We start from the raw sequence: 22,517 nt of genomic DNA, 5'->3' as shown, positions 1-22,517 counted from the left end.
GTTTGCTTTGGGTTCAAGTCCCAGATCTCTCTAGTGGCTACAACAACCAGCCAAGCTTTCCTTCCCCACTCATCTGCCCAAGCATTTAGGTGTGGAACCTGAGTGCCTGCTGTGCTTTTATTGCACTGTCAGTGGGGTCTGAGTGTGGCCATGACAGCAGGGCCAAGGGAGGCAGGTGTCTGAGGCACCAACCCCCGCACACAGGGACTCTCCAAAACGGCTATGCTGACTTCCCATGGAAAGGTTATCCGGTGAGTGGGGTGCAGAAGGCTGAGAATGGGGAGGCAGCGGATAAATGGGAGTGCACGGGGTTTCCTGCTCACTTCTGCTGTGACCATAAGCCTGCCCTAAAAATAGACTTTATTTATTTTTAAAAGTTATCAGGAAAGAACTACAGTTGGTCAGAGGTGATTAATAACTAATATCAATATTGCATTGTTAATACATTCTTATTGTAAGGTATTGATGAGTAAAGAACAATGAATAATATACAGCTGTTCTTTAATGCTCAATATACAATCAACAAGTTCTGATCAGAAGTATAAACCATATAAAAAGATTCTTACCTTGCATTTGTACAAACACTGCTTTCATCATTGCAAAACTTTACAAGATTAAAACGTACCACATGTAGAAGCTGTAAAGTTACTGCTGTCTGTAGCTAATCCGTCACATCACAATCTCTCCCAGCATCCCCAGATCCATGGGGCCTCTGAATTTCCAAGAGTCTGTCACAGCAAGATTATTCTGTAGGCAGATCAGGCCAACAGGGTTTCCTTTTTTAGAGTAAGCGAACACACCTGCAAACATCTGTGTGTAAGCTTCCCTTGCAAAGTCGCCTTCGAGGTGGCAGGGCGAGGCTCAGTCCCTCTGCAGTAGCTCAGGGGCCGCATTGTGGCTGGGCAGAGGAAGATACAGCCTGTATGCCATTCTTAGCTCAGGTCAACTTTTGAAAAAATACAATTCTTCTTCAAGCAAGAATCCTGGTCTTGGATTCTTCTTTCTGAACCACCAACTCCTGGTGCAGTCCTCCCAGTCCGCCCTTTGTACCGTGACTGACAGTCAACCTTCTTTCACTCCCAACAACGGCCCTGGCGGCACAGGCCTCAGCACAGAGTATTCATTATTGCTATCTTACTTCCAAACCACCTCTGACAGAGGCAGCGAGCTCAGGAAATGGGAAAAGAAGTCTGTTTTATGTTTCCTTTGCTTTCCTCCCCTGGCTGGACATTGTCTCCTCTTGTGCTTGGGCACCCATCAGGGAAGCCCTGACCAACTCTTGATTCCCAGTGGCAGATGCTGAGGTCTGGGTGGCTCAGAGTCCTCTGGGCCCGGGTATTACCTACAGCTTCAGAATTTGCCTGCAAGTCCAAGTCTCCCGACTGGCAATCCCTGAGCATGCAAAAACACAGATGCCAGGTCTCACCCCTAGAGGTTCACCGTGTTTCACTGGGCTCCGGTACAGCTGGGGTTCAAGGCCTCTGAAAGGTCCCCTGTGATGTCACTGCAGCCAGGGCTCACAGGCTCCTCTCTAGGTGGCCATGCATGGAGCTGGTGGCACTGCTGGTGCATTTCCTCAAAATCCCAAGTGACCAAAATTATGGTGATCATTAGTAGGCTCTCGAGATATTTCCAGTCTATACTGGTAAATGCATTATCAATTGTAAATACAAAAATAAAATCATTTGCCTTGGCAGTATACTAAATCAACCAACAAAGTGTCTGTCGCTGCCTTTCTTACATTCACAGGGGCCAGCTGGCCGAGGAGCTGGGCTCTCCCAGGTGAGACAGCTGCCCCTTTCCGTGACACGGCCCCAGGTGGACCAGCACTACGCTGGGCTGCTTCTTGTCCTGTCTGACCTTATACAATATTACAGAAACAACAACTCTGCTCTTCACCACACCAGCAGCCAGCTCTGCTCTGTGGCGAGGCAGTGCCCTGCACAGGGAGAACAGTCTTACTTCTAAGTATCTCATTCTTTTAAACACAGATCTGAGTTCCAAATTTCGATGCTGTTGCAGACTTCCTAAACTGTTTTAGTAGAAAAATGAGTTTCCTAAAAATATACTTTACAAAGTTCAGTGCTACATAACAGGACAATATCCCACAGAAAAGTTACAAAAATAGATTTGTGTTAAAAATCCCATTTGAATGTTTCTCTAATAGGCATGAGAGGTGTGGCTGGGAAAAAAGGCAGGGGCTCATGTTCATAGGTTTATAGGTAAGGACATATAAAAAATGTGCTTATCAGAGGGAAGAGCCCGCAAGTATCTTCAGGGCAATTCCACTTAAAGGGGAGCAGCTCAGCCAAGCTGGGGCTGATGCTTTTATAACCTACTTCTCAGGAATGCAAAGTGTCCCAGGGCTCCATCCAGGCTCAGATTGGGGCATTTGCATTTTCAGGATAAACTGCTGGTGGCAGGGACCAGGGACTTGCAGAGGCTTCTGGCAGGCACAGCAGCCCCTGACAACTGCGCCTTGGAGCCTGACAGCTAGCTCCAGCCCCACAGCTCGCATGAGCAGGGCTATATTTTACTCATTTTTGTGTCTTCACTGCTGACGCAGGTACCATATTGCAGAGCATGATGGATGGACCTGAACATAGTCTTATTTCCACTGAGACAAAAGCAAGTATTCTTGTAATAAAAGTGTGAGGCCTTGACCCACTTGAGAGATGTGTGATTTAGGTGCAAGGAAGCTGTGTGTGTGTGGCATAACTCTTCTGCAGCCTGAAAATCCTGCCTGAAACACTCTCTCCTTGACTACCTGGGCAGCAGAGGTCCAATAAGTATCTGGAGCGTGCGCTGCACTGACATCAAGAGCGGACCCTCCAAGAACAGCAAAATTATTTCAGTAGGGAAATTTATTTTCTTTAAGCTATCCGTAGGTGTTGTGAAAGTTTCATCATGAACTTCAAATTCTGATTTCCTATTCCCCACTCGAATCCCATGCTACTCAAAATGCATTCCTCCCTCTGGAGAGGGCAGTCAGTGCCTGCAGTGGCCTCAGGCCTAAAACCCTTCTTACACAGGTCAAGGAGAGAGGAGGGCCTTTGGGGCAGTTCACCATGGAGGGATACAGATTCTTTTGAGCAAAACAACTGTTCAAAGTAAAAGGAAATGAAAATCCCCTGCTAGGAGCCTCAACTAACTTGGCAGGGGAGAGGATAAAGGCTGACAGGGTCTGACGAGCAGCTTCATTTCTGAGGCCTTGCAGCAGGTGCCCACAGAACTTGCGTCTGTCAGACACGGGGGTTTAGGGGCTATGCACTGTGCATTATTCCCTCTAACTGAAAGCTGTTGCGCTGGACACTGATGAGTCAAATGGGCTTTTCCCTGCCACAAAGGGAAAGTATACTGAGCTCTGAAACAGTGGAAGGGAAAATAAACAAGTCCAACACACACACAGCACAGGTGAGCTACTGGGGACTGCGAACCACGGAGACATTTATACACAGGTGAGTGTGAGAAAGAACCCGTCTTCCTCACCCGCAGGGAGACAAAGTGGCTTTTCCTGCTGTACCTGCCACGGGTTCACACAGGCCAGGGGGTCTCCTGAATATTCAGTCTGCTTGTGATGGCAGTGTCTTGAAGAAGTGCCAGTGCTCTGGTCTTGGCTGGAAGGTGGAGGCCTGTGCACGCTGGCCTGGATCACCTCGTGCTGCAGGTGTCACACGAGAGCTCCCTCCTTGCAGGCATCCATTGCAATCAACACCGATTAACACCCAAGGGTCCCCAAGCAGAAAGTGCCCAAGGATGTTCATGTTTTTCAAATATCCCTTAGCGCCAGAAAGGAACATCATTCTTGCTAGACGCCCTTTGGTGGAAGCTTCCGTCTTCAGACAAGGGAACGTACCTGCAGCCTCCCAAAGCACACCTCAGGGGTGTGCCCTTCCAGGTTCCAGGAGGGGCCACTCAGCTCAAGTATGGCAAATGCAGGGCTGGAGCAGCTGCTGTGCCTTGGCCCTGGTGTCTGAGGTCTGGACGCCGTGGCCAGTGCTGTCCTCCAGGTCACGCTGTGGTAAATTCACGGCCTGGTGGTGCTACCCTTAGGTATTCTGCGTTTTCAGCCGTAGGACCCTTGAAGATGCCATTCAGCTTGCCATCCTTGGGAAAAAAGTCTTGCTGGTAATCGGGGTTGTCCAGGCTCATTTGGTGGCTGCCCTTCTGGGCCCAGGGGGTGGGGCTGTCAAAGATGCCATTGGGACAGGGAGGCTGGGTGGTGTTGAGATATTCAGGGTTTCCCACTGCGCTGCTGTGGGGATCCTGGTAGTGGGGGTCTCTGCCCGGAGCCGGGTGCAGAGGCTGGTTATGGTAGACAGGGTTCTGCACAGAGCCTGCAGGCCTCTTGGGAATGTACTGGTTTATGTATTCTGAAAAGGAAAGGAAGCAAATCAGCAAAGCTTCATCTCAAGTAGTGTGCCCCGCTCACTGGGAACCTGTGCATGTCCTCAGCAAAGCAGCTGATGACAGGGGCACCGGCACCTTTTACAGGGCCACCTTGCTCTCACTGTCTCTCAAACCAATGGAGTGCGGATCTTTTGAAATTTAAAGTTCTCAGAGACCAGCCTGCCTGAGACACAGACAGAGAGGAGGGAGGGTGGGAAGGGAACATTCACAGTCTGGGAGCTTCTGGGGTGGAGCTTCGATGAGCTCAGTGTGTGCATCACAGGGCAAGAATGGAGTCAGGGGAGAGAAGAGGGATCCAACCTGCCATGTATACACGTAGAAGGGGCTTCGCAAAGTAGTGTTTTTATAAAAAGAACATGGCTTTCAAAAATGTATTACAGTAAAATAAACTTATCTTTCATGAACTTTTTGAAGTCCCCTCAATTGTTCCCATGCACACATACATGTATACACTGGCTGTTCGCATACATGCACACATATATGTCTTGGTTATTCACATGCACACATGTATCTTTGCTGTTCATGCAGAACACATGCATACATGTGTATCTTGGCCATTCACATGCCATACATGCATGCATACACGTGTATTTTGGCCATTCATGTACTGCATGCACATACACACATGTACCTTGGCTGTTCATGTATCACATACATGCACACACATGTGTATATCTCGGTCATTCATGTACCATGCATGCATGCACACACACATATATCTTGGCTTTTCACATACCATGCACACATGCGTACATACACACCCATTATCTCAACTATCCTTATACCACACACACATACAGATATGCATATTTTAGTCATCCACATAACACATGCATACACATACACACACGTGTACATCTTGGTTGCTTTACAGTCTAGGAAATCTGCAGATTCGTTCTTAAAACAACCTGCAGTTGGCCGGTGCCGCGGCTCAATAGGCTAATCCTCCGCCTGCAGTGCTGGCACACCGGGTTCTAGTCCCGGTCGGGGCGCCAGATTCTGTCCCGGTTGCCCCTCTTCCAGGCCAGCTCTCTGCTGTGGCCCGGGAAGGCAGTGGAGGATGGCCCAAGTCCTTGGGCCTTGCACCCGCATGGGAGACCAGGAGAAGCACCTGGCTCCTGGCTTTGGATCAGCGCGATGTGTCAGCCGCAGCGCGCCAGCCCCGGCAGCCATTGGAGGGTGAACCAACGTCAAAAGGAAGATTTTTCTCTCTGTCTCTCTCTCTCACTGTCCACTCTGCCTGTCAAAACAAAAACAAAAACAAAAACAAAAACAAAAACAAAAAAACAACCTGCAGCACACAACCCAGACACACTGGGCTCAACACGAAGGTCCTGGCATTCCTAGTCATGTTGCATGCGTCTGCTCCATTTTCCCTTCACTGTTCTGTGAAGTTTATTGTCTCACCTTATGATAAGCTGAAAGGAGGCACCTGGCTTAGGTACCAAGGGTGAAGATCCTTGCCTGTTTGCAAAGTGGGCCACTCACCAGGCACTGGGAGAAACGTGTCATCCATGCTGTCCTCAGTCACGCCACCAGTGGGGTCTGAGCTGTACCGCTGCAGGAGGCTGTCTTCCTTGACAGGATAGCTCTGCTGAGGAGGGAATCGGGCATGATCATTCAAGCTGACGGGACTCACACATCAATATGCACAAAAACCACCTGAACTGACCCAGGAGATGTGGGTAGGGCTGGGGGTCCCACTTATCTGACGGGCCCTGTGGAGTCACCACGCTGCTGGACCACTGACTGCAGGGTAGTTCCTCTGCAGTAGGGGGACACTGAACACGCGTGTGGGGAAGCGTGTTTCACACATTTCATTTTATCTAAACTTCCAGCAGTCACGCGGCCTGTGGCTTTACTTCATCAAGCACCAGCTGCACCAGAGTCATCCACTCAGACTACTGGGCTCCACTCCCAAGGTCCTGGTCTGGCTCGTCCAGGGTGTTGCTTGAGGGTCTGCATTTCTCAGAAGCTGTCTGGTGACACTGGTGCTGCCACCCACAAGCCACGCTTTGAATGATGCTGTGATATGTGACAGTGGGCTGCTGGCCTTGGGATAGGGGCCATGAAAACCAGGCAAAGAAAAACCAATGCAGGAAGAGAAGTCAGATTGGTTAAGACAGGCGCTTGATCTGTGGTTGTGACTCTGGTTCATGAGGCTTTCACACATACCCCGTTCCTATCCACACAAGCCATGGTGGAACTGTTGCTGGTCGCACTCTGAAAAACAAACAGAGGAGCTGTTCAAGGCTCACTGGTGACTCACCTGCTCCACGATGTAAGAGGTGGGGTATGTGGAGTGGAACTATATGAAGGTGCTTAATTTTTGTCTTTAATCATTACCTGCACAAAATCTAGCGTTGGTTTAATTCTCTTCCTTAATGGACCCCAAAGCTAGTTGAGGTGTTGCAATACAATGTGGTGGATAATACACTTACGTGGTTCATTCGGAAAGCACTTTAGGATTTGGTTAAAATTTACTTCTCTGTGCCTATGTGAGTTCGCCTAGATGGTTCTGACCAGTAAACACAGCTCGAGAGAGAGAGAGAGAGAGAGCAATTTCATACCAGAGAGCTTAAGAGCGGCGTCCGTGATGTGGAGGGGCTGTTGAAGAAGCCCTGCTGAGGAATGAGGTACTCGTCAGCATCTATGACGTCGCCCATGTCTTCTTCGTCCATCAGGGCACGGTAAAAATTGGAATCTGTAGGGCTTGGCAAATGCATCCGCTCATCCCCCTAGGGCAGAGATTTTGAGAGCATTAGAATGGCTCACAGAGATGTTATTCTATTTCTTGGTTACAGGATTAGGTCTACCAGTCAGCAGGTGCCTCTGTTTGCCACTTTAGTCATAGTAACCCCTCTTGTTCTCTGAAGAAAGATGCTCACCCCACTGCACATGGATGCTTTGAAACCAAGCATCAAAAAGTCTCTGAGATGCACACAGAGAAGGCGGCTCAGAAGGGGAGGGGTGTCGTTTACGGGAGCGTTGTGCTGTGACATGGCCTGAAGAATACTATACAAAAATGATTTCACCAAATCCTTGAGACAGCCCCACGATCTGGCTTTGCTATTCCCCTACTAGGGAAGGGGATTGGTGGAGAGGTTGCCTGATGGACCTAGGGGAAAGAGGCCAGTCAAGGAGGTAAAGAGAGGTTTGCTGGCCACCAAAACTTGGGCTTCATGTTCAGTGTACCTCAGCTGAGGCTGCTCCACTGCACCAGGAGCCAACAATGGGAGTGTGGGGACACAGGGACTCTGATGCTCAGTACAACAGGCACTGCTGTGGTCTGGTACCTGAATGACAAGGTAACGCTGAGGGTCTCGGGCCATTTTGGAAAATTCCACAATCAACTCCCGGAACTTTGGGCGACTGTCAGCATCTATCATCCAGCCTGAGGAAGGAAACGGAGAAAGGACAGTGGTGAGCAAAGCTGGGCTCTGTGCTGGACTCCTCACTCCTGGCATGGCAGGACAGCATTCTCAATCTGAATCAGAATCAGATCTTCTAAACTTTTCTCTATCTATTCCTCCTAGGGTTGGCGTCTAGTGCCCCTGTGACTTGCAGTCCTGTCTGTGAGCAGCTCTGACCTGGGGTACCTAGCATTTGCCAAAGCCCCCACTTGACATTCAGCCACAGCACTCTCTCAAGCTGGAAGCCAGATTCAGCTTAGAGAAAAGGGAAGGCCTTCAGGGCCGCAGGTTGTGCCCTCCCCACCCAATGCTTCCCCCAGATCCCTCAGTCAGTACTGACTCAGACTGGAAGGAGCTGTGTGAGAGCCCCCTCACCTGGGGTGCTCTTGACAGACAGGCTGCTGCATTTGGTGGCTCAAGGATCCCAGTCCAGAGTAACTGAGTTGGAGAAACAGCCCCAGAGTGGCACTCACTGACTCCGAGGGTTCATGTTTATTTTCCATAAGCAGATGTCAAGCTATTTTAGGCCAGACTGCTATGTGACCTCAGACAAATCAGGTGACCTCTCTGTTTCCCAGCTTCCGCAACCCAAACCAAGTTAAAATGGATGAGCCCTGCGGTCTGAGGTTCAGAGGGGTGTGGACACTGACACCAGCTGTGTCAGAATCCCCTCATGCCTTCCTTGTCAAAGGCTTCCTGTCCGGGTGGTGTTGGCTCCAGAGCCTACTGCACATGTGGTTCTGGTGGAACAAGTATTAAGAGATCACATTCTCTACTAGCTTAAAACATTCAAACGCCACACTGTTGAAGGCCTCATATAAATCTACTCAAAGTTGTAAGTCACAGCAGCAATGCTGATCCTTGCCGCTTCTTGTGGTTACTCATTGTTAGGCTTTTAAAAACATTCTGTCTCTCCGGTAACAGTCTTCAAAAAATGTGACAGCTTAGTACTTCATTGAGCAACTCAGAAAATAGACCATTTTACCCTAAGAGTTTACGGAAGATTTTGATTTACTTTTTGGTTTGCAAATGTCAGGTCACACTGCTCAATGAGTCAAGCAAGTGCTCTTTCAGGAACGCATGCAGAGGCATTTATGGAAGTTTCTGGAAGGTGTCCTGCCTTGAGAATGTGGCAACGTTTCCCCTAAGGAACAGAGGCCTCAACTGTTTGCACAAGGATAGCAATGCCTTTGCAGGCATGATAAAGTGCAATGAGGCGAGCAAGGATGGCCTCTCCAGTCACTCACACTTGACCATGATCATGTAGACGTCAATAGTGCAGATGGGGGGCTGTGGAAGTCGTTCTCCTTTCTCCAGCACAGACGCGATCTCACTGGCAGGGATTCCGTCGTAAGGCTTGGACCCAAAGGTCATCAACTCCCAAACGGTGACTCCTGCGGGGCAAAGGAAGCAAGCAGAAAAGCAAACACATTAGAGGTCAGTGACCATCAGAGACCCTCATCTCGAGCCACACTACAGGGGTCAGTGACCATCAGTGACCTCACCTAGAGCCGTACCACAGGGGTCAGTGATGGTCACAGCCTCATCTACAGCCACACCACAGGGGTCAGTGATGGTCACAGCCTCACCTAGAGCTGCACCACAGGGGTCAGTGATGGTCACAGCCTCACCTAGAGCTGCACCACAGGGGTCAGTGACCATCAGAGACCTCATCCTGAGCTGCACCACAGGAGTTAGTGCCAATTGCAGAGCTTCATCTTTAGTAACCAAGTTGATTGCTGCTTCTCGATGCTAGCACACAAATATCTCTGTGGCTCTGGGAGCCTCCGTTACCTTTGTCGAGTGGGGCAACAACAGTGTCTTTCTCAGAGAGTGTGGGTGAGGGTCGAAGCACAGGACAGAAGTGACACACGTAGTGCAGTGGCTGGCAGCAAGTCACTGACAGATGGTCAGCGTAAGCTGGTAACCACACCGTGACACTGGCTTTCCTAACATGCCGTCTCTGCCCTAGGGAACTTGCATTTTCAGTGGCAGGAAGCTGGGGATTCTGTGATCTTAGGTAATAGAAAAGCAAACACAGAGACCTGCGTTCCTGTTGATGCACACAAAAATCTTAACCACATATCATGATTAACACCAAACCAAAGCAGCAGTGATTTTAGAGTTGGTGGTTTTCAGATGACTGTGAGTTCACACAGTACTCTCATCGTAGAGCTCAGGTGATGAGATTCTCTGCTCTAGAAATGTGCAGAGGCCAGTGAGCAGTGCTTCCTTAATCCCCATGGCTATCCCCTCCTCCCAGCACCTGTGTCCTGCCCCAAGATGAGTTCAGTGCAAATGAGCCCTGGATCCCAACTTCCCCAGGAGGGAGAGACACAAGATCCTGTTCTCCAAGCAGCCCAAGGGCCCACTCTCCTCAGACCTGGCCTCCAGATCCATTTTTCCACAGCCTTTCCTCAACAGAACCGCCTGAATTAATCCAGAGAACAGGGCTGGAATGAGGAGGAAGCAGTGGCCCAGGAGCAGGAACACAGTCAACCCAGTCTTGTGGAAGAACTCTCATTTCCAGACTGGACTGATTCTTACTTGGTTTCTCACCTAGCACAGTTTACTCTGGTCAAGGAGTGTTCTTCAGGTTTCAGAAAAGTAGTAAGAGTAGGGTGGGGTAGCTAGTGGGGTCTGCAGGGACTAGAAAGGCTGTTAGTTCTCCAACTCCTTACGAGAACACACCAGGTCCCAGAGGCAGTGACACACGTGCATGGAGGTAGCACTTCAGAAAGCCTCATTTTTATACTGGAAGACTGTTCCGCCATGGTTCTCTCAAGTTTGGCTTCGTTTCCAGGCAGATGGGTTTCCTACACTGGAGCACACACCCCTCCTTTCCCACTCCTGTGACCCTGTTCCCTGCTGGAGGGAGTCACCAATGTCTCCAGTGAGGCAGAGACGCCTGGTTAGGCCCCATCCTCTGTTGGTTTCCTCAGTGCAGTAGGCCGCAGCTATTGTTTGACTATTAGTCATGGTCTCGAAAGAAAGCACTCACTGTCAAAGCAAATAACAAACAGCTCAGCACAGGTCCCCTACGTCAGGACTCACTCACCGTAGCTCCAGACATCACTCTGGTGGGTGTAAATCCGGTGTAAAATCGATTCCAAAGCCATCCACTTGATGGGGACCTTGGGGAGATGGGAGAGAAGCAGTAAGATCAGTTTCCCTCTACTGATGTGTTGTGCCACCCAGGACCGAGTGCCAGGACACTGCCCTGCTGGGCCCAGGCCAGAGTCCCCCCAGCAAGAGGAGATTTTAAATCTGGGAGAATAGGTGGGCCCTGGAAATTCAGGGTCTGCTTCCTGAATACTCAGCAGAGGTCCCCGGGGCTGTGGGCCCTTCAGGGAAGCCAGGTATCATCCAGTGTTTAGGGTCTTCAGGAGTCTGTCAAAGGCTTGATGCTGCCTGCATCGAGGGCCAGAGGGAGGCCTGGGAGGGTACACTGATGTGCTGAGGCACTGTGGGAGGGCAGAGAGCCTGCGCCTGCCCGGGAGAAACCCCCAAGCCCAGCAGAGGGGAGGGGCCAGGCATGAGTCACGGGGCCATGGGGCTTTCTGGTGAGCTCTCTCAGCTGCTCCTGTTGGGGGGCTGACAAGATCTCCAGAGCCCTGAGGCAGAGCTGCACTTGGCCCTGCAGTCTCAGAAACACCCCTCCCCACAGCCAGAAGGCCTAGCCAGACCCACAGGCAGTGGCTGTCGTGTGACCTCACTGACAACGCAGGGCCACCGGCCGACCCTGCTGGAGCTCAGGGTGGTGTCAGGACTGGGACCCTGGCCATGGGCAGGCTCTTACCTTGCCCCCCTCTGCATGGTATTCTTTCTCCTCTGCACCGAGCAGCTTGGCCAGCCCAAAATCTGTGATCTTGACGTGTTGCGGTGTCTTTACCAGCACATTCCTGGCAGCCAGGTCGCGGTGCACCAGACGCCGGTCCTCCAGGTAGTTCATGCCCTGGAATGTGGGGAGAAAGTGAGGGCGGTTCACTTGAGGGCACGGGGCTTCCAGTTGCTAGACCCTGCATGCAAGTCCCTGTTCTTGGCACCACAGCTGCCCCAAATGACCCAGCCACCCTGGTTCTTCTGACCCAGGAGAGGCCAGCAACGGGCATGAGCTCAGTGCTGGACGCCTGCTCAGGGAGCGCTGCCTGCCTACACTGCCACTGCCCCGTGGTTTCTGTGGGAGGCGGGGCGGTCAGAGCAGACCTCACCAGGCTGCGTCCTTTCACACCATTCCTCTCCCTGGGCTCCGCTGGGCCCCCTTACACGATTCACAGAGGATGTGGGTCCAGTTATCCTAACATGTGGATGCTTAGTGTGCTTTAAAAGGTGCCCTGGCCATACCTCTCTGGCCACCACTGCAGTTGTGTGGAGCCACAGCCACTGCTGTGAGCAGCAGCCATGCCGTGCCCTGAGCACAGCCCTTGCCCTCAGTCTTCTGGTGTCCTTGTCACATGCAGACAAGGTCACTTCTGACCTCAGCTTCTCCTGGCTCCACATCTGCCGTGGGCAAAACGCACTGAGCTGTGACCTGCGCCTCTTCTGTGCCATCACACTCCCCTCACAGGTGCCCCACCCCTGCTCCTGGGCAAGCCACCTTCTCACTTCCTCTGTGATTCCTGCTCCCACTCCCCCACTCAGTGACCAGCTCTGTTGTTTGCTGGGGTTTCTGTGGCCATCTTAGTGCAACTGCAGGGGCTCCCTGTGGATGAGGATGGCTTCCCAAATCTTCTGGCAAATTCTTGGCTTCTTTTTGCATACAAATGAGGAGAAAATTATGAATTGACTTGGTATATCAGCGTGAAATCTTGGAATTTTTATTTCTACAGCAAAACCAGCCATCTGGATATTACCAAGAATTAGTTGTCTGGCACCATTTTTGAGGCTTGTTTCTCTCTTCTTGGGAACACAGGGTTGCCTCCCTGCCTCATGGACACATGATCTAGTTCCTTCCCGTGTTACCCAGAAATCTGAATGTCAAGGTGCGCTGCTGTAAATGCTTCCCTTCCCAAGTTCTTTGCATGCAGGGAAAGAAGATTATCAGGGCCCCTGTACACTGAGAGGAGACAGCAGCACCTCCGTGCTAGAGGGGTGGGGGAAACAGCAGAGGAAATGCTTCCAGCCTGTGAGCTCCCTCTCAAGCTGGTTCCTTCCCTCTACTTCGGTCACCCCTGTTGAAGTAGGGGAGCCCTGGGAACCCTGTCTCTTATGAGAGGAGTTGAGACTCTCTTACGAGAGTCTGTTGAACTGATCAGCACTGATCCTCTGGGAAAAGCTAGGATGCTTGGCCCTTGCCTGGCGAGGCCCAGGATCTGTGTTCCAAGCTGCACTGGCTCCGTGGCCCTCGTGGACCACTGCCCCCGATCCCTCTCCCTCGTGCATATTCTTTCATTCCTCACCTCATGCTGGCTGAAGGCTTCTTTGTGGCAGATGTCTCTATGCCTCTCTCTTTATTTAAAATGTGTTTTGTTTTTTTTTTTATAAGATCATGAAAACCACAGGGAGGACCTCAGAGAGCATTTAGCTCCCATCACTGGTGTTCCAGGGAATCCTGTACACTGCACACATTTCCACAACGGTTGGTTGAAGAATGGACTGCTCAGGATTGAGGAGGTCCCAGCCTTTTCAGACACAGTTGCATGGAATCTGCTTTCTGTCCAAGTCCCTACGACTGCCCTGTGGTCAACCCAGGGTATCCAGAGGCTGGCACTGTCAGGACCACACCTCAATTCTCCACTGAGGCCTCCGCGTGAAGCTCTATATGGGTTGCCAATATATAAATAAATAAATAAATAAATAAAATAAACAAAAGAGAGGGAAAAATAAATAAAAAAAATTTTAGTGCAGCCCTGTACCCTGAGCAAGCCCAGGTCACTGTGCAAGGCTGATAAACCTACTGAGGCCACTCAGCCCTATCTACCCACAGGCCCAGAGCAACTTCTCTATACAGTGTGAGGTTTTATCGAAGCCTCCATCTGCAGAGAAAGCTCCAGAGGGTCTTAAATCAGAGAACAAGTGGGGACAACAAGATTAGGCCCATTTGAACTCAGAAAACTCTGTAATCTCTGTCCACACGTTGGTGGTCTGAAAGGCCATTTGCATACCCAGCAGCCACATGCTACCCAGTGGGCTACAATTAGGGACTCTGACTCCTGACACTGACACTGGAGTAAGGTCAGCACAGGCCTCAGTGGGGCCACTTGGAAACTCAGTTGCTGCTTCTTCTCCAAGATCCTCAGCTTAATTGAATTAAAACACTTTTTTTGTTAATTACTTCAAGATAGCTAGAGGGAATTTTGAAATACTGAGGTTGAAAGGGAAATGAAGGAGGCTCCAGCAACTTCAGTTTAAAGATGCACACAGCAAGTCTGAGGAAAAGGTGTCTGAACCATAGTCTAAGTAGCTTTATTTATCACAGGGCTTTGCAGTAATGTGGTTCGTGGGACAGTGCTTTCCAACCTGGATAATAGGGTCTTTGGATCAGACACGGTCTAAGATTACTGTGCTGTGTGCTGGGAAGAGTAGATGCACTTTCTCATGTAGCTCATTCCCTACCAGTGTGCAAAGTTTCCCAGTGGGCCAGCAGGTGGTATCTCCATAAACTATGGAGACTGGTTTTTGCTTTTAAATTCCAAAGAGGGAGGGAGAGAGGGAGTAAAGGAATGGGGTTGTGGAGGAGAAGGAGGGAGAGAGTGCATGAGCTCCCATCTGCTGGTTCACTTCCCAAATGCCTGCAATATCCAGGGCTCAACAAGATAAAGCCAGCAGCCAGAAACTCAATCTGAGTCTTCCACGTGAGTAGCAAGTACCCAAGTTCTTTAGCCATCACATGCTGTGTTCCAGGGTGTGCATTAGCAGGAAGTGGGATCAGAAGCGGAGCTGGGGCTTGAACCTAGGCCCTCTGCTATGGGATGAGGGTGTCCTAAGCAGTCTTTTTTTTTTAAGATGTATTTATTTGAAAGTCAGAGTTACACAGAGATAGAGTAGAGGCAGAGAGAGAGAGAGAGAGAGAGAGGGAGGGAGGGAGGGAGAGAGGGAGGGAGGGAGGGAGGGAGAGGGAGAGGGAAAGACAGAAAAAGAGAGAAAGAAAGAGAGAGAGAGAGAGAGAGAGATCGATCTTCCATCTGCTGGTTCATTCTCCAATTGGCTGCAAAAATTGGAACTGCATCGATCCGAAGCCAGGAGTCAGGAGATTCTTCCCAGTCTCCCATGCGGTTGCAGGAGCCCAAGGACTTGGGCCATCTTCTACTGCTTTCCCAGACCATAGCAGAGGTGGATCAGAAGTGGAACAGTCGGGTCTCGAACCAGCGCCCATATGGGATGCCGGTGCTTCAGGCCAGGGCATTAACCTGCTGCACCACAGTGCCAGCCCCTAGCAGTGTCTTAATCACTGTGCCACATACCTGACCCTGGATTCTCATCACATGTGGCAGGGGCAGGCTCTTATGTCTGCCAATCCCACCTGGTCTCTTTTCCTTTTGCCTGGTTGATGTAACTTTATTCCCTTAGCAGTTGGGCCAGGATAATGAACTTTTCAAAAAGTAGCCAGCTCTCCCAGCAACACTTAGAAAACTTCTCCAGAGAGTTCATGGCTTTGTGAATCAACACAGGACATTCCTAAGTAAATGAATCCCACTTGAAAGTGACGGTCAGCTGCTAGTTGTTTCTGGGTGGTGTTACTTCAAACTCATGAAAAGCAAAGTGTTTAATACTCAAATTTTCTCTGCCCCAGAGCAAATCTCCCTCCAGAGACAGTTTCTGCATTAGCACAGCCATCTAGATGCAGGTGAGTACATTTTCTCTTGTGAATTAAAAAGCAAATCTATCACAAAGTGCTAGTGGCCCACAGTATGGAGGACTTCAAATCAAAATACAGCAAAGTGTAATGAGCCCAACAGTGGTTTTAAAGGGTGGGCTGGACTCAAGAGCAACGCTGTATAAAGGTAATGTGGGAGGGCCTTGGTGACTCAGGCGGTAGGTTCTTCTCTGGCGTGGGCCCTGCTGCACAAGGACCTGTGTTTCTCATCCTCTCATAAAAAGCTCATGTTAGGGGTCACGCAGATGTCCATTTATGCAGACACTGGAGGTCAGGCAGATGTCAATGCAAGATTGGGGGAGTCCACAGAGAAGCTGCCAGAGATCTAGATGAAGATGAGGTCTTGGGTTAAGTTCAGTCACTGCTCCATCCTCACAGAGCCAAGGGAAGAGGCAGGGAGGAAAGGAGTATTGAGCCAGCACTGGCAGGTGGTACAGGTGGCTGACCCAAGCCTTCCCACCTGGAGGACAGGGGATAGAGACGAGGTGTATAAGGACTCAGCACCCGGCCCAGCTTGCGTGGCTGGTGGATACTGGGTCAAGTTTGGAAGTCACCTGCAGGCCCTACCTGGGGTTGGGCAATGCTCCAAGACTGCCTGCTCCCTGTGGTGGAAGGAATGCCTGCATTTCACAGCAATGGGAGGCCCAAGGCAGTGGAGCTGGGCCTCAGAGCTGAGCTGCCAAATGTCCCAGCAGCTCTGGTGAGTGGGGCTTCTAGAGCTGGCTCCAGGTGTGCAGGGTTCTGTCCTCCATGCTGGGTGCAAACTCTAAGAAGCGATAAATATGGCTAAGAGCATGAAGCAAGGTACTAGGGGATGCCAGGGAAAGGAGGACCCTGCCTGTGCTAATCGGGGTGGACAGAGCTGCGTGGGAACTTCCGGGTTCCGGAGCCCAGACACACACAGCCCTTCAGAGACAGCTCCACATCCACCTCTCCCCAGACCAGCCTCTGAGGGAGGCTGATACAAGGGGACTCACCCAGGCCTCTGTGGGCCAGGTGTCCCTTGACATTGCCACTGTCTGAGGAACTTTGACAACAAAGTAAGCACTGACAGCCCTGACAAGGCCTGTCCACAAATCCTTCATGTTTACTGCGGGAAACACTCACTGTCAGGAAAAATGAGGCTGGAATCGGAGGAGAGAGAAGCTGGGGTGGAAGCACACAGGTCCTCTTGGGGTCACGGGGCAGCAGGGCTGGGCCTGTCAGCTCACAGCTGGGCTACCTGGCCATTTTGCTGGCCCAGTCCCTGCCTGGATCTGGAGCAGGCCTACCCAAAAGGGAGTGACTGAAACCCAGACAAGCAACAGGAGCCTGCTCACTGACTGTTCACATACAGCTTTAGCCCATTCGCTCTCCTGGTCAAGTCCCCCCACTGTAAACTACCATCAACATCACCAAAAAGGACTTCAGCAAATTAAAGACACAGCACCAAATTGTACTGAGCCCCCAGAAAACAAAAGAGCTGCCCAAATATAGCACTGATTGATTTTCCACATGCAGGTGCTGATAGTGGCACAGCAAGTCAATGAAATTTGATCCAAAATAAAGAAAAGTGCAGGTGGCGAGCACTCATCCCCCTCGGGCAGCACTCAGCCGTCCCAGCACGGAGGACCTCCCCACTCCTCCACACTCACTCCTGCTCTCCTCCTGCCTTTACTGACAGCCGACTGATTGATCCGCTTTGTTCTGGAAGCCGAGGGCAGGGAGCAGCCAGCTGAGCCCAAGTCCTTTGGGTAGAAACGTCTGCCCGGCTTTTCAGAGCCAGCACCTGCAGAGCCCCTCCCCCGAGTTTACCTTTGCAATCTGCACACACCAGTTGAGCAGGTGCTGGGAGCCGATGTTGTCTTTGTGCTCTCGGACGTAGTCCAGCAGGCAACCGAAGGGCATGAGCTGTGTGACGAGCTGCACAGTGGAGGTCAGGCAGATGCCCAGGAGGCGACACACATGGGGGTTGTCCACGCTGGCCATCACGTAGGCCTCCTGTGTGGGAGGGGAGGATGGTCAGAAAGAGGTCCACAGAGGCGAGAGGGACAGGCACACACAGGTAAAGCAGCATGAGATACACACTTCTGGATGTGGCTGGCCTACAGAACACCTGGCGCAGGGGGATTCTAGCAGGGTGAGCTACTGAGAGGTGGGTCCCTGGATAGTGATTCCATGGGCAGAGATTCAGGCCTATTTGCTGCCAGCAAATGTTGGCTCAAAGAGGGAGTCACTGATGTCTCTGAGTGGGGGTGCACTGTCATCTTCCCCGAAGACCTTTGCCTCAGAGCCAGGATGCAGGGGCGACAGCTGCCTGTGTGTGCAGGACCCCTCCCAGTGCTGTAGGCTCTGACAGGGGCACTCCCGCAGCAGGCGGCCCTCAGGGAACTTCCCTTCTCCAGAGATTTGGCTCTCACTGTGCCATGGGCGAGGGAAGGGCATTTGGAGCAAGGACCCTGCCCACGGCTCCTATGCAAAGCCCCCCTCAGCGCACAGAGAACACGCATAGAAGGACTGCAACCTTCCATAGCTTTAGGATCTGTCTCTGCACTGACGACCCCTCCCCTGCCTCCTGCTGCTCTGCACCCCATTCCCACCCTGCTAATGTGAGAGGCTGCCAAGTGGCAGCTCTGGATGCAGACTTAATTTTAACCCTTCTGCTATTCTTGGGCAAAGGAAGCTAATTTATTTGTAATTGTGCACACAAGGGGGCCTTCTCTTCTGAGAATCAGGAGATCCTCCTTTTCCACCCACAAATTCTATTTCCCTTTAAAGTACAAGTAGGGGTGACTTTGCATCAGAATACAAGTAGGGGTGACCTTGCATCAGATGTGAGAGACCCCTAGGCTGGAAGAGAATGAGGCTAGAAAGTCCCGTTGGCCTTGGCAGTTCCTGGGTTCTGAGCATGGACTTGGCATATCAGGTTCTCAGTGCAGAAGCAAACACACCCAGGGCCAGGCCATGGCTGGGGAGATGGATGATGCTGACGTACCCTGGCTGGGTCATGAGGTGGGGGGGGGGGGGGCAGTGGCCTACACATTTTAAACATAAGCACAATCACACTGCTGTGTTCACCCAAAGTCCATCCCTGGTCCTCCTCTGTGGGCCTCTGACCTGGGCCCGCACCCCAGAGGGTTTCTCTGACTCCCAAACACAACTCTCCTGGTGTCTGGCAGGACACCCAAGCACAGCCACATGAATGTGAACAGCCCCAGGGAGCAGAGGCTGGGGGAAGCAGCAGCAGAGCAGTCATGATTTGTGTGATTTAAAAGCTACCCTTCCCCATCAGGTGCTCTGAGGAATGGGTGCCCTGGCAGCTCCCAGCACGGCCTGGGCAGAGCCCCCACTGTGTACCGGGCAGACGCTGGTTATGTGTAGGATCTTTCCTGAGCATTTACCCTCAGTTCTCAGGCAGGCTGTGCGCTGTTTGATTACAGATGTAATCACAAGGTTGAAGAGCAGGCCACACGGTGTTTAACATGCATGGACTCAGTCTGCACTCAAAACGTCCCTGTATCTTGGAAAAGGGCTTGCATACACAAAGAGCCACACGGGGGCAAATGCACCTTGTGGCAGGAACCTGAGGCTGCGCCTCCCAGCATCAGGGCCAGGCCAGCCACCCCCATGGCTCGTGCTCATCTCACCACAGCCCTGAGCTTGAGTTGGCTGTGTGACAGCAGCTCACGCTGTTGGCTGCTGTGGTTACTACCTGATGGCTTCCCATGCGCCCCCTGTACCCGCCCCGCACGTAGCACACTTGCAAGTCTGCCTGCATTCCCTTCCCACTGCCTGCCCTACATTTACATGGAAAAGGCTGTGGAAAAACTGACAGGAAGGCAGCCATCCCACCTCCTGGAGCCTGGGAAGCTACACAGCCCAGAGGCCGGCAGCCGCTCCCATTTTCCCAGGATCTGGACGGGTTTGTGGACAGACTGCATTCATTTCAGAAGGGGAGGGATCTGCCAGCTGAAGTGGTTTGAGCAGCCCACGTGCAGCGGGGCTGCGAGAAGCTGACCTGGAACGGGGACTGGGAAGGAGAGGGCGTGGGCGGTGGCCACACAGAGCCTGGAGCCCTGCCAGGCCCCAGGGCTAAGCTCTGAGGGAGCCTCTCCAGCCCCAGTCACAGTAGAGATGCTGCTCACTTGCACGTCCTGTTACCGTGGGCTTTGTTCTCGGCTGTTTATCTTGGAAATTGGGGAGGTGCCTGGCCACCCACAGCAAGCTGCCTGGGCTCCACAGCACACTCTGGCTTCCTGCCCGGCGGCATAGAACCCTGTGGTTCAGTGTCCACCAGGGGCTGTCTCTGAGGCTCTGGGACTTGAAAGTCTGTTCTGTCCTAACTGCCAGCAGCATTTTGGGTTCCTTCCTTCTTAACTGTGAATTATTTTATGTTATGAGCAGGGGAAAAAGATTACCCTAGATTTTAAACTCTTATGGAGAAGCCTGTGTCTAGCTTAACAAATGAAGGGTAGATGCCCCCATTTAAAAAACTTCACCATTAATTAAGTTTCTGACAGCCATGGAAAACGACCTGAGTGTGTGGATGGACCATGAAGCACAGGCAACAGAACAGGTGTCCAGGTGAGTGCCTGTGCCAGTGCTGTTCTGTCACAGGACTAACAAGCCACTTGATGCTGCTGACACTCACTTCCCTGTTTTCTGCAGGGCTCCTGGCACCTGTGTGTGGCCCCAGGGACAAGTGCCTAGCACACTGAGCCTCAGGGCCAGCAAAGAGATGGCTTCCAGACCCTTGCCACTGCCCAAACAGTCCTGATGTCTGATGTCATGGAGAAGAGGCATGGGAGGGTATCAAAGCAGTGCAGGAGAAGGGGTCAGGAGTATGTGAGCAGGAGGCCAGTGGGGCCTGTGGACAGTGAGGCCTGGGCTCGCAGGTCTCTGTTTTGTCTTCCTCCATCTCCACCCCACAGAGCAGATTTTCCTCCAGTTAGCAGGCCCAGGGTGGGGGCTTTTCAGTGAGAAGTTGCTGCCTTCTCAAGCACAGCTGTGGTCTCAGGAGGCTTCAGGCCTCCTTCCTGTGCACCCCAAGCACTGCTGGAGTTCACTGTGATGTTTACAATGTCTTCAGTGAGCACAAACAAATCAAGGAAGTAAATTCTGCAAAGGTGAGCAGCTGGAGGCCGCACAATTGTTTGCTCTCTCGTGGTTATGTTAACAGGACTTGGCACTGGGACGATCTGCCTGGAATCTGCCTGGCAAGGTCGTCAGCAACATGTGAGGATTCCTCAACACATCGTCTTTCCCCACAGTGACAAAAGGCAGCCCAGTGGGAAATCCACTGTGTTGAGCACATTTAAAGGATTCTTCTGCCTTTCTCATTGCACATCCTACGGGTAGTAGAGGACAGGGCTGCCCTTCCTCCTGTGACACAGGCTGAATTTCCTAGGGTTCGGAGGCACCAGAGGCAGCTGTTTCTCGTCCTCTTTGACTTGGCCGCCCTCACCCTGTTGCCTGAGCCCCCTCCCCTGCCCTAGAACGAGCCCAGGTTGAGGTTGAAGGGGACTCCGCCCCATTGGGATGTGCTAGCCGGAGAGGTGGATAAAGTTCTGTAGAATTCAAAGTAAAGGGGCCAGCGCTGTGGCATAGCAGGTAAAGCTGCCGCCTGTAGTGCCAGCATCCCATATGGGTGCTGGTTCGAATCCTGGCTGCTCCACTTCTGCTCCAGCTCTCTGCTATGGCCTAGGAAAGCAGTAGAAGATGGCTCAAGTCCTTGGGCCCCTGCACCCACGTGGGAGACCCAGAAGAAGCTCCTGGCTCTTGGCTTCAGATTGGCGCAGCTCTGGCCATTGCGGTCAACTGGGAAGTGAACCAGCGGATAGAAGACCTCTCTCTCTCTCTTTGCCTCTCCTTCTCTCTCTCGGTAACTCTGACTTTCAAATAAATAAAATAAATCTTTAAGAAAAAAAAAAGAATTCAAAGTAAAGACAGAAGCGTCTCACAGAACATTCCCAAGACTGAGTCCAGAAAGCAACAATCAGCAGACATGGGAGAGCAATGTTTCAGTGACAGTGGGAGTAAAGGCAGCGGAGACTGGCCAGGTCCTGTCAATTCTGGGAGCCTTCAAAACAAGCATTCCAAAGGCAAGAAAACTATAGAACAACCTGAATGCAAGTTTGAGAATCAGAACTGCAATGGGTCTGAACCTACTCTAGCCTCATAAAGCAAGCAAATTTCTTGATGCCTCTATTTCTTTCCCCAAAGTGAAATGAACAGCATTCCCACACTATGGGCTCATCACCAGCACTCACCATGGCTGAGCATGGAAAGGAAGTGGCCAAGGCTGGCCCAGCAGATGCCCAGCACTTGGGAGTCTGCATCTTCAGAGGGAGGGAATGGGGAGAGAAGTATACCAACTAGTGCCAGAGAGGAAAAGACATGGAGGCAAACATCTCAGTGCAGGGATGAAAATCGTCCAGCACCAGCAGGGGCAGTGCCTGATGACACTGCTGATCCAGGAAGAACTCACATCCAGGATCTCCTTGTTGGCCTTTGGAGACGTGGCTTCTCTTAACTCCTTGATGGCCACAGGGATTTTAACTTTCTCGCCTTCTGGAATCCAGAGTCCCTGTGAGAAGAGATGGCTGTCATGGCATGTGGCAGGTGACGGTGTGCAGGATGGGTTTCATTAGCGATACTGTATAAAGGGCGAGTGATGGAAGCCGTGGCTCTGCCCCAGTGCCAGACTCACAACTCCTAGCTTCGGCTGCCAGGTCTGTGAGTCAGCAGCATTAGATACAAAACCTCCATGCCTGCGAGTAGGCCTGCCTGAGACCACAGTCCCCACAGAGGCCCTCATCCTGATGCTGCCACACACTCACAGGCAGCCCTCCCTGCCCTCCATCTATCTCAGCCTGGCCTGAGCCACATACCCTGGAAGA

General features: G+C 51.6%; 1 protein-coding gene across 3 annotated transcripts in view; it reads right to left on the bottom strand.

Annotated features, from left to right (window-relative positions):
- Positions 1–484: 484 nt before the first annotated feature.
- Positions 485–22,517, bottom strand: part of EGFR (epidermal growth factor receptor) — a 138,622-nt gene continuing 116,589 nt past the window's right edge. For 2 of the 3 annotated variants that reach the window (XM_008261843.5, XM_051853133.3), the window contains exons 19-28: positions 22,106–22,204; positions 17,434–17,619; positions 11,623–11,778; positions 10,882–10,957; positions 9,071–9,217; positions 7,707–7,804; positions 6,981–7,148; positions 6,586–6,633; positions 5,899–6,004; positions 485–4,373 (exon numbers count right to left, since the gene is read on the bottom strand). In XM_008261843.5, the coding sequence (XP_008260065.4) occupies positions 4,012–4,373; positions 5,899–6,004; positions 6,586–6,633; positions 6,981–7,148; positions 7,707–7,804; positions 9,071–9,217; positions 10,882–10,957; positions 11,623–11,778; positions 17,434–17,619; positions 22,106–22,204 (1,446 nt within the window). In that variant the 3' untranslated portion in view covers positions 485–4,011. The remainder of the gene's footprint in view (positions 4,374–5,898; positions 6,005–6,585; positions 6,634–6,980; positions 7,149–7,706; positions 7,805–9,070; positions 9,218–10,881; positions 10,958–11,622; positions 11,779–17,433; positions 17,620–22,105; positions 22,205–22,517) is intronic. The other variant, XM_008261844.5, reaches the window with a different exon arrangement.

Source organism: Oryctolagus cuniculus, chromosome 16 (assembly GCF_051225735.1).
Source record: "Oryctolagus cuniculus isolate XC-2025 breed Fujian yellow rabbit chromosome 16, ASM5122573v1, whole genome shotgun sequence".
Classification (NCBI taxonomy): Eukaryota; Metazoa; Chordata; class Mammalia; order Lagomorpha; family Leporidae; genus Oryctolagus; species Oryctolagus cuniculus.
Note: the sequence above shows the minus strand (reverse complement) of the source record. Positions and strands in the feature narration are given on the sequence as shown.